At 49.7% G+C, this 16,707-nt stretch overlaps 1 protein-coding gene across 12 annotated transcripts in view; it reads left to right on the top strand.

Moving 5' to 3' along the window:
• The window catches only part of SLC15A4 (solute carrier family 15 member 4), a 186,729-nt gene that overhangs the window by 28,162 nt on the left and 141,860 nt on the right, over positions 1-16,707 (top strand). The window contains exon 8 of one of the 12 annotated variants that reach the window (XM_082418260.1): positions 10,282-11,427. The exons of 10 other annotated variants lie outside the window; for them this stretch is intronic. In XM_082418260.1, the coding sequence (XP_082274386.1) occupies positions 10,282-10,355 (74 nt within the window). In that variant the 3' untranslated portion in view covers positions 10,356-11,427. Of the gene's footprint in view, positions 1-901; positions 1,169-10,281; positions 11,428-16,707 lie in introns of those variants that run through there. One more of the 12 variants, XM_082418262.1, reaches the window with a different exon arrangement.

Raw genomic sequence — 16,707 nt, 5'->3', positions numbered from 1 at the left:
GTCCTGGGTCAGGAACTGACAAAAAGTCACAATAAAATACCTGTTCCTGACGCAGCCCTTTGATTTCTCTAGGAGAGTGATTCTTGAGCCTGCTCTGTATTAAAATATAATTTTATGTTTGGGGAAAACAGAAAAACAAACGCAAACACCCTGCTCATTTTGGTTTATCTTGTTGTTGTTGTTTTTAATACAAAGCACAGAAAAACACAAGGAGGTCGTGACTGGTGGGGTTCAGACAGATTGAGGACCGATGACTCAGTGTAACACCAGTTCTCAGAGGGGCTGAAGGTGTCAGTTTGGGTTAAAAAAATAAATAAGAAGGGTTGGAAAGCACTGCTCTAGGAAATACATTATCCCCCAGAGGTACAGTTTCTGTCTTCAGGATCTATTGCATTCTGAAGACCATTAACCTGTGCCGTCAGAAAACACACTTTCTCTGTAGGGAATTAGGCACGAAAGGGAAAAGGGAGGTGTGGTGAGCCAGCCCTTCCCTGGGCTCCGCGTGGCCGGGGCGCGTGAAGGCGGCAGGTGGGGCGCAGCGTGGGCCGCCGCCCTACACCCCGGGGAGGGGGCTGGGAATCAGCCCAGGGAGAGAGCCAGGTAGGTACACGCTCTGCTGTCGAGGGGAGCCTGTCCAGAAAGCCAGCCAGGCACAGAACTGACAGCCCCTAACTTTCCACCTGAATTTAGAGAGTGTACGATTGTGGTCACCACATGGCTCTGAACAGCAGCTGAAGAAGCAAATACACAAAACCAGTATGCTGCTGTAGGGATTTTATTAGAAAAGGACAGGCCCTGGAGACTTGGACGTGTGTCTTTTGCCGGTTTTTATTGGCCTCAGAAGGCTCGTGTCCATGTCATCCACTGGAAGACACTCATCCCTGCTCTCTCTTCCCTGAAGGTGGACGGACCTGAGCGCCTCGTCTCTGCACGGTATCACGGGTGTCTTTAAAGAGAAGGTTTGGCTTAAGGCTGAGCTCCTACAGGACGGAGCTTACGAGCCTCCCGGTTTCGGACAGAGACCTCACAGGCTGCAGTCGGGGACATTCCGGTCCGTCTGCCGTCCTTACGTCCCGCTTCACTGGCGGGGGTCCCACCTCCGAGGGGCCGCTGGAGCCCTTCGCCCCCTTCATAGCTGGATGCTGAGGTGGCCCCTTCTCGCTAGGTGGGGAAGGCACAACACTGCACGTGTTACACTGCGAAGCTTCAAAACAGCAAGTCCTTTCAGAATTCCACTGGGCCTCTTTTCAAAACGCTGATAACTTCTAAATTCTAGGTGATAAAAAATGGACGGTCTTCAGTATTTTCAAACTGTTCCACGTGGTGCCAAACAGTCCCACCGCTTGAAAATCAAAGCGCATTAGAGAAGAGCAGAGTACTGTGACAATCCGAAATCGCCACACGGCACACGGTGACTTGCTGTTACGAAAACCAACCACATCGTTCACAGGCATTTTCAAGTAGAATGAAGTCATTTGAGCAGGTGTTTTTAAATGTTCTTTGCAACACCTTGCTCTTTTGGAGACCAGGCCTTTTAGAAGAAATAACATTTTAAAGTGCTTTATGGAACTAGGACGTATTAAATAAGTGAACAGTACAAAATGCAAGGGAAAAACCAAAGCACAGCAAGGCTGCGTAACCATGAAAAATCAGCATTTACTAACTTCCACGTGGACTAAAAGGCACGTGCCTCACAAAGGAAGCCGAGCTAGTGCCGGGGAGTTGCACCTGCAGGCTTACCTGTGTTGGTGTCTCCTCCAGACCAGAGCCTCAGGGGAGAGGGGGCTGGCAGGTGAGCGGACCCAGACGGAAGTGACTTCACCGGAGCCTGGCTGCCTGGTGGTGAAGACCCGACAGGTGCCAGGCTGATTTTCCAGTGGCTCTGGGTCCCAGCGAAACGGGTTGGATAGCAGTGGAGGAGCAGGCGGCCAGCTATGTGGAGCTTTGGAGAAATGTACGATGAAGCCCTTGACCTTGACCTTGGGACTCCAGCGGCAGAGTTGAAGGTGGACGGGCCAGTCAGGACCTCTCGCTTGCACATAATTCTCCGTATCCTTCCTCAACTCTCCCCTGACGCTCGGCGCTGCTGTCATTAGCAGTTGTTCTTAAAAATAGATCAGTATCTTGACCAAAGGGGTTTCTGCTCCACCGACTACAGTATTTGGGCAGGAGATTCCGGTTTGGGTAGAGGATGCTTGAAGCCTGCGTTTGTGAGGGCACAAGAGGAAAGGGATGTGACACGGCCACTCCCATGTTCCGAGGTCGAAGGGGTGAGGGGTGGCGGTGTCTCTCCAGAAGGAAGTGGACACCGAGTCTCTCTCCTGCTGAGCGATGAGTCAGACATGGGGACCCTGGTGACCACCGTCGAGGGCTGGTGCGCTGGATGGGAGGGTCTGCAGACAACAGAGAGGGGAGGGCTGGGCACCCGTAAAATCCCTCTAACCTTGCCCTAAAGGGAACCAGAAAGTGGGGTGGTAGCCAGAGACCACGCGGGGCAGGGGAGGTCTTGGAGTCTCTTGTGGTTTTGAGAATGGAGAAAAGAGACAGCTTTACGAAATCCCAGCATCTGCATAAAGTGAGCGTTATGGTCGTGGGAAAGTGGTGGAATCCCAACGTGAGATTTTCCCTGCCGGGGCTGGAGGTGGGGGGCTGGGCTTGAGTCCAGAGAGCAAGAAGGGGGGCACGGGGTGCGGAGGTCTTCAAAGGCCCTTCCCCACAGGGGCCCGAGCCTGTCAAGAGGGGCCCCCGTGTGTGGGGTACCCCATTCCGAGCGTCCTCACACCGCTAGCCAAAGCCTTAGGGAGAAACGCAGGGGACCACAAACTCGGGGGCAAAAAGAGAAAAAAAGGGCACAGAAAAAGCCACGCACCCAACACCACTCTGTGCAGCGTGGGCACATGGGCGCCCAGGCTCGAAGCACCCCAGAGGGCGCGAGAGGCCAGACCCTCCTTGTAACAGACCTGCTTCCCAGGAGCCGTCCTGGTAGAGAAACGCCGGCTGCTGTGCTGGGTTGAATGGTGTCCACCCGACCCTGTGAGTGTGACCTCACTTGGAAATAGGATCTTTGCAGGTGGAATCAAGATGAGACGAGGTCATCAAGCTGGGCCGCGGATCCAGGACGACTGGTGTCCTTAGGAGAAGAGGGAAATCTGGACTCACGGGCGCCCAGGGAGACGGCCACGTGACCGCGGACGTAGAGCGGTGTGATGCTTCTGCAGGCCGAGGGCACCGAGAAGGATGCGGAACACCAGGGCTGGAAGAGGCCAAGGGGGGGCCCCCCGCTCCCCAGGCCCTTCAGAGGGACGGCCCTGCCCACACTTTGGCCTCCAGAAGTGGGAAGGGAGACGTTTCTATTAGCAGTTTCCTAGGGCTGCCTTCACCAAGTGCCGTTAGCACTGGGGCTTAAAACAATAGAAATGTGTTCTCCCAGAGTTCTGCAGGCTAGGAATGTAATGCAGGTCTCACTGGGCCGAAGTCAAGGTCTTGGCAGGGCTGCCTTCCTTTCTGGGGGCTGCAGATATGACTCTTTTTATTTTTATTTTTTTTTGGCCGAGCCATGCAGCCTGCGGGATCTTAGTTCCCCGACCGGCGATTGAACCCAGGCCCACAGCAGTGAAAGTGCCAAGTCGTAACCACTGGACCGCAAGGGAATTCCGCAGGGATTACTTTTCTTGCCTTTTGCAGCCTCAGGAGGCTGCCCGCATCCGTTGGCTGGGGTCCCCTCCCTTCCTCTGCAAAGCCAGCAACAGCATGCTGAGTCACCCCACATCCCTCTGACCTTCTCGGCCTCCTCTTTCCACTTTCAAGGATACTTGTGATGATACTGGGCCCACGCAGAAAACCCGGGCTGATCTCAAGTCGGCTAATAAGCAAACACAGTTATCTTTGCCAGGTGAGGTCACGTAGCCACAGGTCCCGAGAGCTTGGCTGTGGACATCTTTGGGGGCCATTCTTCTGCCCATCAGTCAGAATTCCAGAATGTTGAAGCCACTGCGTGAGGCCTGGCATGTTTTCACAGGAGAAGCTCATCATAAATCAAAATTACCTTCCACACATATTTGGTAAAAATCCTAAAAATCACACCCTCTTGTCCTGGCAGTGCTAATAGCCAACAAAATGAAATTTTTTGGACAGATCCAGACATGAATGTTTATACTTTGTATTACTGCATAAATTCACTTGATGGGTACTGATGTGGACATGAACAAAAGTAGCATTTGTTGTAGAAAACGGAATTCGGAAGAGTGGGACATTACCCCATTGGGTCATCCATCCACGCCGCCGAGTAGGGCACGCTGGCCAGAAAATGAGGATGGCCATGGCCATGTCACCTTGTTTCCTTTTCTTTTTTCTTTCTTTTTTTTTTTTTTTTTTTTTGGCGACACCTACGGGATCTTAGTTCCCCGACCAGGGATTGAACCCAGGGCCCCTGCAGTGGAAGCGTGGAGTCCTAACCACTGGACCGCCAGGGAAGTCCCTCCTTTTCATTTTTGGTCCAGGATTTTAGTTTTTCTACATAACGAACACAAAAGTAGTATGTTCCTGAAGTCAAGAAAATTCCAACAGGCCATTTATATCAGTTGAGAGTTCGGGACTTCCCTGCCGGTCCAGTGGTTAGGACTCCACGCTTCCACTGCAGGGGGCCCAGGTTCGACCCCCCTGATCGGTGAACTAAGATCCCGCAAGCCTCGCGGTGCAGCCAAAAAAAAAAAAAAAACAGAAGAAAGTTAAACATTTACTCTGCGTATGAAGGCATATTAAGCAGCCCTTTATTACCCACGTTGCTCTGAATCCCATCCCCGCCAGTCGGAACGCACATCTGAGCTGCTTCTCACAGTTCACACTGCAATTTAAAACCCATGAGGGAATAGGAAAGAGGAACTCCGGTGCTGTCACTAGGTGATGCCTTCAAGGCAGAAATGTGCTGATGGTGAGAGGCTTTAAGGCAGGGGCCCTGCCTGCCACACGCCCCAGGGCAGGCCCAGGACACGCCCGGACAGGGCCAGGGGGTTTTCCTGATGAGTAGGTGGACCTTGAGTTGATTTTCTGTTTTGATTGTTCAGTTTCATTGAGGGATAGATAGCATATCATCATGATGTACACTCTAGATGTCTTACCATTTTATTTGTCATTTAGACCCTTGAGTGTTGGTTTTTTTCTTTTCTTGTTGTTGTTTTTGTTTTTTTCTTTGGCTGCATCACGAGGCTGGTGGAATCTTAGTTCCCCAACTAGGGATCGAACCCCGCCGGGCCCTCGGCAGTGAAAGCACAGAGTTCTACTAAACACTGGACCGCCAGGGAATTCCTAGACCCTTGAGTGTTGATAAAGCCCTTCTCCTGCCCCAGACTTCAAAGGACAGTTCCTCGGACCTGACAGACCCCATGCCCAGGCCGCCCCAAACCTTCAGACCCCATGCATGCATCCTTGAGGAATAACGAAGTCGTCAGGGCCGCACCTCGGACTTAGGTCTTTGATCCCCACGTGCTCTTTGCGGGTGTGATTGTCAGTGTGTCTGGAAACCAAAGCGAAGTCACCACCCCCTGGGAGCTACTCTTGTCTCCAGTCTCAAACAGGGCCAGGCTTCCCACAAGCCCCTTGCTCTTGCAAGACTCAGCCTCACTCTCCTCACCCTTAATCCTGGCCCTGCTGTGTGAATTCACTCCATCCCTCAGCCCGTGGCTCGTTCATTTCTAGGATGAGGCATCCCCGGTGCTCCCCACGCTCCCAGCAAAACCTCTGCCTGCTCTGACTAATTGCAGATGGGTGATTTATCTCAAGCAACCTCGATGTGCCAGAATTTACAGCTTCCATCCTGTCTGAGCCATTTGTCGTTCCTGGAGCCGAAAGGGGATGGACCCACTTCAGGGATGATCGGAGAAGCCTCTGAGTGGATTTATGCTTGCCATTTTAAATTTTAAACCCAAACCAAGCTAGTTAGGCCCAGAGGACTTCTTGCTTACTGCCCTTCAGGGCTCAGATATTTCAAAGACATAAGTCAAACCATGGAATTCAGCAGTTTTCTAATGTCCTGGGTACCGTGTTAAGTGCAGATCATCATTCACAGTGAGGTACGGTGCCGTCGGAAACAGCAAAGTCAGAGAAGGAGATTCAGCCCGTTCGTGTGGATCAGAGGTCGCGTTCATTCTTCCACTCCTGTCATTCATTCATTCAGCAAACACCCCTTAGCCACCTAGTGTGTGCTAGCTCTGTTTTAAACTTGGGGGCTGCAACAGTGAAGTCTCAGGTCTCCTGGAACTCACGTCTTAATGAGCGAGACGGACAGTAAACATGTAAGCAAACAGTAACATTGCAGAAAGCATAAGGATTATGCTGAAAACAGTGTAAGATGATAGGGTAGCATCATCCCCTGTGGTGAGGCAATTGGATGCAGAGCAAGACTTGGGCTTAGACCACTTCTCACGGTGATAGTCCTGGCGGCTCTGGTCAAGCAATCAATAAGCCCACGAGTTGTCCGCCATGTCTTGTTTGCCCTGCCATCTAGTGGCTGAAATTAGAACTACAGGCTGTTTTCCAAAACTGCCAAGAAAGTTTTTGAATGCCTCTGATACAAAAATCACCTTGTTTAAAGGTACAAACTGGGAACTAGTAGATCAATTAAGTCCTGGAGATCGAATGCACAGAATAGTGATAATAGTCAACAATACTACATTATAAGCTTCAAAGTTGGTAAGAGACTAGATCTTGATCGCTCCCAACCACCAAAAAGGAATGATAATTATGTAAAAACGAGATAGAGGTCTTAACTAACGCTACTGGGGTAATCATAGTGCAGTATATAAATGTATCAAGTCAACATGTACACTTTAAATTTACACAATGTCATATGTTAATTATATTTTGGTTAAAAAGGATATTTTTTTTTTTTAATTGTGTAGAGAAGAAAAATACAGTTGGAATCCACCAAAATTCACTTTTGGCTGAAAAGTGTGTGCAAAAAAAGGTGTAACAGATGAAATCATGGTTTTCCCCGTTCTTCCAACATGCCCAGGGGAAACGTCCTCCCTAAGCAAACCAGACTGTGCAAAGTGGGGAACCATTCATGGCTTTCTCTTGTGGGACTGAACAGGCATCAAGACAGATGGACGGTTTTCGTTTTCACCAACACTAAAAAGTGTAGCTGCTGCAGGACCTCTGTCTACCATTCTTGCTCCAAGTGAAAACAGAACCTGCCCTTCTAGGGTCATGGAACTCCTCCGGACGTGGGAAGTCTCCGCTCCTACATTATGAGCCCCAGTATTACTGATCCTACTTGGCCTCATTTTGAGTTTATACTTCAACATAGTACTTTCAGGTATATGGTGGGTGGGTGAAAACTATTTCCCTGGCAAAACTGTTACTTTTATAAATGTGTAGAATAAAAACTATTAAATAGTTTTTTTTTTTTAAAGTCATTTTTCCCAAAACCTCTTATGGTCAACGTAGTATTGAGACCTACTTAGAATTCATTAGAACTAATATAATAGGTTGCATCCGTCTTTAGCTTTATTTCACTTTCTCACACATGGGATCCTGTCTTGTAATGTGAGCCAACACATTTCCTCATTGCCTGTGAGATGAAGCACATCTCATTTCTAGCCTCGGAGGGATTTACATGCCGTCTGAGAGCACAGCCCCATCTGTGAGGCTGCATCTCCCTGGGGAGAGCCTGCAGTGGGATCCCAGAGCAGGAAAGGGGGACGGGGAAGAGAAACGGGGGAGGAGAGTGAGCAGGTAACAGAGAAGTTACCGAGTTGGTTGCTGCCACTGGAGTACCTGGCACTGGCTTCCGTGGGTCCTTCTGAGACGCGTCTCAGAGCTGTCTGCCTGCGGACATGGGGCCCATCCCCCCTTGTCCAGTGCGGCACCCGCTCCCTCATCGTTTCTGGGCTGCCAAGGCTGAGTGCTGAGCGGGGCTGCACATCGTCCCCCAGCCCCCCAGCCCCAGAGGAGACAGAAAAGCCCCAGGGCGGGACTCCCCTGGCGGTCCAGTGGGTAAGACGCCACGCTCCCAACGCTGGGGGCCCGGGTTCGATCCCTGGTCGGGGAACTAGATCCTGCAGGCGTGCCGCAACTCAGAGTTAGCGTGCCGCAACTAAGACCCGGCACAGCCAAAATGAATGAATGAATGAATGAAAAACCCCAGGGCAACAAGCCGGAAGCCCCCTGGCCCGCTCAGTGGGGCTGGGAGGGTTGTGAAACGGGGAGGAGTATCCAGGACACTTGTGAGACGGTGCCAGCTAGCCCGGGAGTCTTCTAGAAAGACATCTCGGGGACCGAGGGGACTCCCACAGGTGAAGAAGCAGAGAGCCTGCACTCGCGGGCACCGGAGCAGACAAACCCCTCTTAACTGCGTTTGGACGTTTCCCAGGATGGAAGGTGCCCAGTGACAAGGAATGGAGCCTTCCCTGGAGTGTTCCATGTGGGTGTCCTCTCCTCGTCCAGCTGCGAAGACACTTCCTAAAGAAAGAGGTTCTCGAGGGACCGGTGTTTTACCCCTGCAGGTTCCTAGAGCCGTGTGTCCAGATCCGCTTGCTGGCCTTGTGGAGGTGGTCCTCACTGAGGGCTAGAGGGAGCTTGGAATGGGCCCAGGTCCTGAGTATTTTAAAAAATTCACCCAGTATATCAGTTTCCTGGGGCCGCTGTAACAGATTGCTACAAACTTTGTGGCTTAAGTCAAGTGGAATTAATGCTCTCACTGTTCTGGAAGCTACCAGCCCGGCATCAAGGTGTCCACAGGGCCACGTTTCTTCCAGAGACTCCAGGGGAGGACCCTTCCTGCCTCTTCCAGCTCCTGGGGGCTCTTGGCTTTCTTTGGCTCATGGCTGCGTCACTCCAGTCTCTGCCTCTGTCTTCCAAGGGCCTTCTCTTGTGTGTCTCTGTATGTCCTTTTCTGTCTCTTACAAGGACACTCATTGGATTTAGGGCCACCCTAATTTAGTGTGATCTCATCTCCATCCTTACCTTACTTCCATCTTCAAAGACCCTATGTCCAAATAAGGTCACATTCTGTAGTTCTAAGCAGATGTGAATTTTGGGGGGAATACTCTTCAAACCACTACATCCAACATTGGAAAATGAGGAGATTTTATATTTTAAAAAATCCATACTTCTGAAAATAGGTCAAGACGGATTCCAGTCCCTGGGGCATAAGCTGGAGCTGCGTCTTTGGGAAGGGATGTCTTTCTGATTTGTCACAGTACCTGCCTCTCCAAGGGGTGGGGGGAGGGGCACACATACACCTTCGGCCAAGCTGGTGAACGCATTTACATCACCTGCCTGGGTCAGGCAAGCTCTACGTTTCTGGCCCTTGATGTGAGAGAATTCAGTAGTCAGCAGAGAGTGACTATTATGGTTCATTATGGCCAAAATGAAACAAAACTGCCTTTCTTGAACAGTTCATCCATGTGAAAAATAGACTCTTCACACCCCTGTCTTCAGAACCTTCATAACGGTGGGTCCACAGGTTGGAACACCACCCCTGGATGAATTTGTCTGTTTTGGGCAGGCAATTCATATTGCGGCAATTTATATCATTCTAATGAAGTAAAGCCATTGCATCTCACACTTCTTAGCCCAGATCGCTCTTACCTCCTGGAGAGGGAAAGTCCATCCAAGAGACAGACTCTATGCGGTCTTACTTTTTCGTCCTTGGTAAGAAGTAATCTGACTCATGTTGCCTATTATCCTGCAAAGGTTCAGTCCTGGAGAAATATGTTACTGTCATGAAGTTATGAATGACAGAATTAATTGGTTTAAGTAAGTGAAAAGCCCAGGTATGGATTTCAGGTATGGCTGGATCCAGCAGCTCACATTATGTTGTCAGGACTCCTATATTTCCCATCTTTTGGATATGGTTTTGTCTGTGTTGGCTTCACTTTCTGTCTTTCCCCACAAGACTGCAAGAGCTCCTGATCCCTAGGAGCTATATGCTTTCATTCTACCAGCTCTAAGTGCCATGAAAATACGGTTTCTGTTTACCAAAAGTTCCACTGAAAGTCTTGGAGTTGATCTCATTGGCTCTACTGGCAGGATTACAGACACATGCCCATCACCATGGCCAGGATGGTGCAATACTATGATTGCCTAGGACTGGGTCTCATGCCACCCTGGAGACGGGTCAGACTCAGCTCCCCCAAACGAGACAAATGAAGACTGGGGGAGTGTGGTTCCCCAAGAAAAGTCTGGGAGACGGCCTCCACAGGAAGGGGAAACAAACTTAGCTAACTAACCGATGCGTATTACGTATTCTGTTACCCGTTCTACCTGTTCGGACTCTTTCAGGACTTCAGCCCTTCGTCCAAGTTCAAGGCCCTCAGCAGTCAATACTCTACAGAAGACTTCACCCATTTTATTAATGGATAGTCTTGCCTGGATTGCTTTATCTTACTCTCTAAGCAAAATCTCCCCAAACTGAACCTCTCACCCATCTCACAAGTTGTCATCAGAACTAAATGAGGTCTTTTAATTAAGATGACACAACACAGAGGCTCAGCCCAGGAAACATTTGCCCACCCTAATCCAGTAAGGCCTCATCTGAACTTGAGTGCATCTGCAAAGACCCTGTTTCCAAATAAGGTCACATTCTCAGGTCCTAGCGGGGAGGACTTGGGCTTATCTTTCTGGAGGACACAATCCAGCCCACGACACCGGGTACGATTTAATGTATGTTTTTTCCTTGATCACTTTTTTTGGCAAAGGCAGAGAGCAACGGTAGCGTGCGGGTTTAAATGCTCTTTCTTTGACTGCTGTAGAGAACGCTGGACTGGAGAGCAAACTCCAAGGGGACAGAAAAGGGGAGGCGAGTGTGGTCATCACAGGATTTATTGTAAAAGGAAGTGATATCATTGCCTGGAACGGCAAACCACGGCCATGCCCCAACAATGAAAAGGAACCATCAGATTCCAGGGACGCAGCTACACACAGTTGCCTGTCGATAAAACAGGTCAATGGGCCGAAGCTGGGGCAGCGTCAACGCTGGCAGCCCCCGCCGAGGCTGCTGGCGGGGCCCAGGGAGGATTGAGGAGGCAGTGCCTTTCTCAGCGTCTGGGTCAGTGTCACGCCGTCAGGCTGCAAGCTCAGCCGTGGCCCCAGACCTCGGATTCATGCTTCCTTCAGCCTCCGGTTTCCAACCATCAGGACTGTGGCAGTGGCGAGCCGGGGGCTCTCGGGGAAGCTCCTCCGCACGCTGCATTCCGGGGCTCGTGAGAACGATGTCTGCCGGGCAGCCTCGTGGCAGCCAAGCCAGGCCAGCAGCCCGCATGCCAGGCCCTGCTCAGCCATCTCCCCGGAGATGGTCCAGCTGCTGCGGGAACGGGCGGCCTCCCTCACCCTGGGGGGCGGGTGGTGTTTGGTCCTCAGCTCCCAACAGCAGGCCTGGCAGTGTCAGCTAAGGGAGCCTGTAAAATAAAGGCCCCCTTTGTCTCCAGATTCTGCATCGAGAGGCGGACGTGCCAGTGGCAGAGCTTAGCGACTGTCTTTTCACACATACGACACACGTGAACGCATATGCTCACATGCATGTGTATACTCATGCATGCATGCACACACATGTACACGTTCATGAACGAATACACGTGCATGCAGCCATAACTACATGCACACAAATACACAAGCTCGCACACATGCACCCAACTCATGTATGCATGCACACACATGCACATGTACACAATCACATGACACGTGAACGTGTATGCTCACACACATGCATATATGTACTCGTGCATGCATGCACACACATGCACACGTTCATGAATGAATACACGCATGCAGCCATAAATACACGCACACAACTACACAAGCTCACACACATGCACCCAACTCATGTATGCATGTACACACATGCACATGTAGACAGTCACACACACATACACACACCCCGGGTCAGCTTTAGCCTCTGGCTCCCTCCCACCAGCTTCTCCAGAAGCCATGCTTGGAGCCGGGGCAGGAGAGCAGATGAAGATCACTCCTCCTGAATCTGGTGGGAAGGGCTTGGAGAAAAGCATGTAAAGGAAGGGAAGGCGTGAAGACTGGGTGGGGCTGGGCGCTGGTTCCATGTCTCAGGTGATGTTACCCAGTTCTCCAATAACTCACGCCCCTTGGGTTCCTAAACTCTGCGTGCACGCGTCCTTTTACATGGAAGGCCCCTCCCCTTTTAATTACACAAACTATACAAAATTCTATACTTAAAAAATAACAAACAAAACATAGCTAGCCTAGAAAGAAGAATCAAATAAGCCTCCATGTACCCACAGTCCAGTGAAGGAAATAGCAGTTTACCAAAACCCTCAGAGCCGGCCGCGTGCCCACACCCCCCCTCCCTGGTCCTCTTCCACTGTAAATTCTGTATTTATCGCTCTCTCTAGTCTGCATCGCTTTCAGGCGTGTGTATGTGTCCCTAGACATTGTTTTTTAGTTTCGTATGCATTTAAGTTTTGCATAAATGGACTTACCGAATGTATCCTTTGACGATGTGCTTCAGTAGTTCATACATGAGATCCAGCTCTGTTGGTGCAGCTGTTCATTCATTTTCATGCTACTTAGTATTCTTTTTTTCCCCTTTATTTTTAAAAATTGAAGTATAGTTGATTTACAGTGTGTGTTTCTAGCGTACAGCAAAGTGATTCAGTTATATGTATATATTCTTTTTCAGATTCTTTTCCATTATAGGTTATTACAAGGTATTGAATATAGTTCCCTGTGCTCTGCAGTATACTTAGTATTCTTGTATATGAATTTGCCAGGATTTCTTTATCCAGACTCGGGCTAGTGGCATTTGGGTTGTCCCAGTGTTTTACGATAGTGGATGGAGCTGCCTACGAACAGGCTGGGACAGAACTCCTACCCATGTGTCTCTCTGGTGGCGGAATTGGCGGGGGCGGGATGTCCTCCCTTTTCTCTCTGATGAGCACCTGATCGACCTCTAAGACTCCATCCACAGTTGTCTCTTCTGACAAGCCTTTGGATTCTGTCTCTCCCTCTGTCCCCCACGCCCCACAGCTGGCCAGCAGCATGGAGCTCAAAGGACCAGTTTATCATGGCCCCGGGCATCGCCCTCTTGTCTTGTCCTGCAGACCAGTCACTTCTCTCCTGGGGGACTTGAACCACCCAGATTTCTTCTTGAGGAGCACGATAGCACAAAGGCTAAAAGTTAGGAGCTGGACCACTGAAATTCAGGTCCCACGCTGCCGCTTGCTAAACTGCATTTGAGCAAGTCGCCTGAGATGACAGACAGAGCACGCACCTCCTGGGGTTCTTGGGATTGAGGGCATCAGAGCAGCATCGGGCACACGGCAAGTGCTGTGCGTCCGCTGTCATTCCTCTCTCAGCCCACATGATCTCCATCATCAAATCCCATCACGTGCAGAATACGCCCCAGCTCCAACCATGCCCGCTCCCACAGTCGCTGTCCTGGTCCAGCCCCCCACTCCAGCACCCCCCCAACCGGGCTCCTACTCTGCTCTCCTGGCTCCACCCTGGGGCCCAGAGTCCATTCTCCATGGACCCCACAAGGTGATTCTTTTAAAATCTCCGTCAGATCTCGTCACTCGCAGCGTAACCCCACATCTTTACCTGGCCTCCTGCCAAGGCCCTGCGTCATCTACCTGTGGCCTCGTTGCCCTCCACCACCCCTGCCCCTTTCCCACCTCTCCAGCCACGTCCGGACTTCTGCTGCTCCTTGGACATTCCAAGCTCACTCCCGTCCCCGAGCCTCTGTGCTGGCTGTTCCCTCTGGGAATGCTTTGCCCAGATACACATGTACAGGTCCTCAACCAAATGTCTCCCCATCAGAGTGGGCTTCCCTGCTGGTTCTGTGGACACCCTCATCAATTCCTATCCCTGCAGCTCCCTTCACTTCATCACACCATTTATGACCACCTGAGACGCATTTGCTTTTCCATGGCGTTTTCTGTCTTCACTCTTGGAAGGTAAGCACCAGGAGATTTTGCTTTCTTCTATGCTGCATGCTGGGCACAGAGTGGGCGCTCAGTAGATACTTATTGGGGCAGTGAATGGACAAGTGATGTCCATATCTTATGTACTGTCTGTATTAGTTAGCTACTGCTGTGATAATGCCGGGCAACAAACAGCCCCCCAGGGTCAAGTTGGCCAAAAGCCATCCCGTGGCTGTGCCCAGGGTCAGGGGTGGAGAAAATAGACTCCACCCCCAGGGAAGCCATAGCAAGGGGGAAGGAAGAGGTGAGAACACATGCATTCTAACCACCTTATCGTTTATGCTCCCAATGGTGGCACTGCCAGCTCCTGGAACTGTCAGTTATTTGCAGCCCAGAAAGAACCACCATGGGCCAGTGTGGCTGAAGCAGAGAGCTGGGGGCAGGACTGGATGTAGCAGGGATTTAGGACCTGGAATGTCCCTCTGAGGGAGCCGGCGGGCCATCGGGGAGCTTTCAGCAGGGGAGTGATACGATCTCAGTGAGGTCTGTGAATCGCTGAGATCTAAGAATCGCTCTGTTCACTGGATAGAGAAGAAGTTCTAAGGGCGAAGGGTGGAATCCAGGAAGCATGAAGGAGAATTGAAGCGGGAGCGTTTCTATCGTGATGCATATGAGGTTACTCTAATGCCCTGCCCCGCACACCGTAAATCATCCCAAGTACCCTCCGTGCTGCACATCCCACATTTTGGCCTTAAGGCAGCAGTCCCCAACCTTTTTGGCACCAGGGTTGGGGACCCTGCCTTATAGCACTTCAATCATCAGATGTTTAATGGGAAAAGGGAGAAACAGTGCATTGCTGATGAAGGCGACACCACCAGCGAAATCTCAGACGCTGGAAAGAGTCTAGGAAATAAAGTATTACGTGAGCCAATGAAGCCACCCAGCAGGGAGGATGCTTATTCCCCATCACTCCTGTTTCTAGAGAGGAAATTTCCATCCCTCTCCCCAAGAAGGGTGACGGAACAACATATCATCCACACCAAGACACCTTTGGGAGTGAGGGCTTTAAACATAATTAACAGGACTTCCCTGGTGGCGCAGTGGTTAAGAATCTGCCTGCCAATGCTGGGGACACGGGTTCGAGCCCTGGTCCGGGAAGATCCCACATGCCGTGGAGCAACTAAGCCCGTGAGCCACAACTACTGAGCCTGTGCCCTAGAGCCCGCAGGCCACAACTACTGAAGCCCGCACGCCTAGAGCCCATGCTCCACAACAAGAGAAGCCACCGCAATGAGAAGCCCGTGCACCACAACGAAGAGTAGCCCCCGCTCGCCGCAACTACAGAAAGCTCACGTACAGCAACGAAGACCCAACGCAGCCAAAAAAAACAAACAAAGAGAACATAATGAGCACTCTGTACTTTTAAAAGTATTTTTAGGGACTGAAAAATTGGCTTTATTGTATTGATGGACCTTTAAAATCTATTCAAAAATTACTTTCAAAACGACAACACTACCTAAAACATACACAACAGATGTCTGTGTACATGACAGGAAAAACGTTAACTTCTTTACATTAATTTTAAAAATGTATATTACTACATTTTGTATAAATGTTTTATATTAACTTACAAATAACAGAAGCAGGCTAATTATTCTTGGTGCCTGTATTGATGAGGTTTCTCCATTGAAACAACCAACAATTGATTGATTGATTATGAGGAATTGGCTCATGTGATTATGGAAGCTGAGAAGTCCCATGATTTGCCATCTGTAAGCTGGAGACCCGGGAAAGCTGGTGGTGTAATTCAGTCCAAGTTCAAAGGCCTGGGGACCAGGAGAACAGATGGTGTAAGTCCCATTCTGAGGGCAGGATAAAATCGATGTTCCAGGTCAGCAGTCAGGCAGAGAGAGGGAGGGGGAGAGAGAGGGGGAAAGCGAGAGGGAGAGAGAGAGAATTCTCCCTTCTTCTGCGTTTTTGTTCTATTCAGGCCCTCTGTGGATTGGGTGATGCCCACCCACATTGGAGAGAACCATCTGCCTTATTCAATTCACCAATTCAAATGTTAATCTCTTCCAGAAACACCCTCACAGACACACCCAGAAACAGTGTTTAACTAGGTATCTGGGAAGCCCAGTCAAGTTGACACATGACATTAACCATCACAGTACATATTCACATCCTTTCATTCATTTCTTAGTCATGTGTGTCCTTAATACTATGCCCCAGTTATTTTTCTAAAGAAGAAAAAATTTTTCTTAATATAATCTAATATAAGCTCGGAACCAAAACTGCTACATAAAGGGTTTTTTTTTTTTTTCAAAACTAAGATGTTGAATATTGCAATTAACAATAAAATATTCAGCCCAAATATTTTCACAGGCCGTGTCCTTTTCTCCTTCCTTCAGAAAACCTTTCTTTGACAAATATTTTTACAGCACAAAACCTATCAAATAAATGATCTCTCCTTAAGGTTTCTTTTAATATTTCACCACATTTAGATCCTGCAGAATTGCAGGCTTTCTCAATTTTACCCCATTCTGACACAGAATATCAATTTCTCTAATTAAATAGAGGAAATCTATCACAAGATTCTTCTTCCAGTTCAGGATATTTCAAAGCACAATCCTCTGATGTTTCAAAATTAAATCTTGCCTGTGGGGTTGCACCCTTATTGTTTAATTTGCTCTGCTAATCACGTGCCTCCATAGGGATAAACTTTTGTCTTCCTGCTTCCCAGCTTTTCTCCCCCAGTGACTGCAATTTGCCAAAAGCTTTGAAAGCTAAAGTTTGTGATGCGTCTATTGTTTGAATA

This window comes from Balaenoptera physalus, assembly GCF_965194825.1.
Source record: "Balaenoptera physalus genome assembly, chromosome: 12".
Classification (NCBI taxonomy): domain Eukaryota; kingdom Metazoa; phylum Chordata; class Mammalia; order Artiodactyla; family Balaenopteridae; genus Balaenoptera; species Balaenoptera physalus.
The sequence above is the reverse complement of the archived record's forward strand: the minus strand, read 5'-3'. Positions and strand labels throughout refer to the sequence as shown.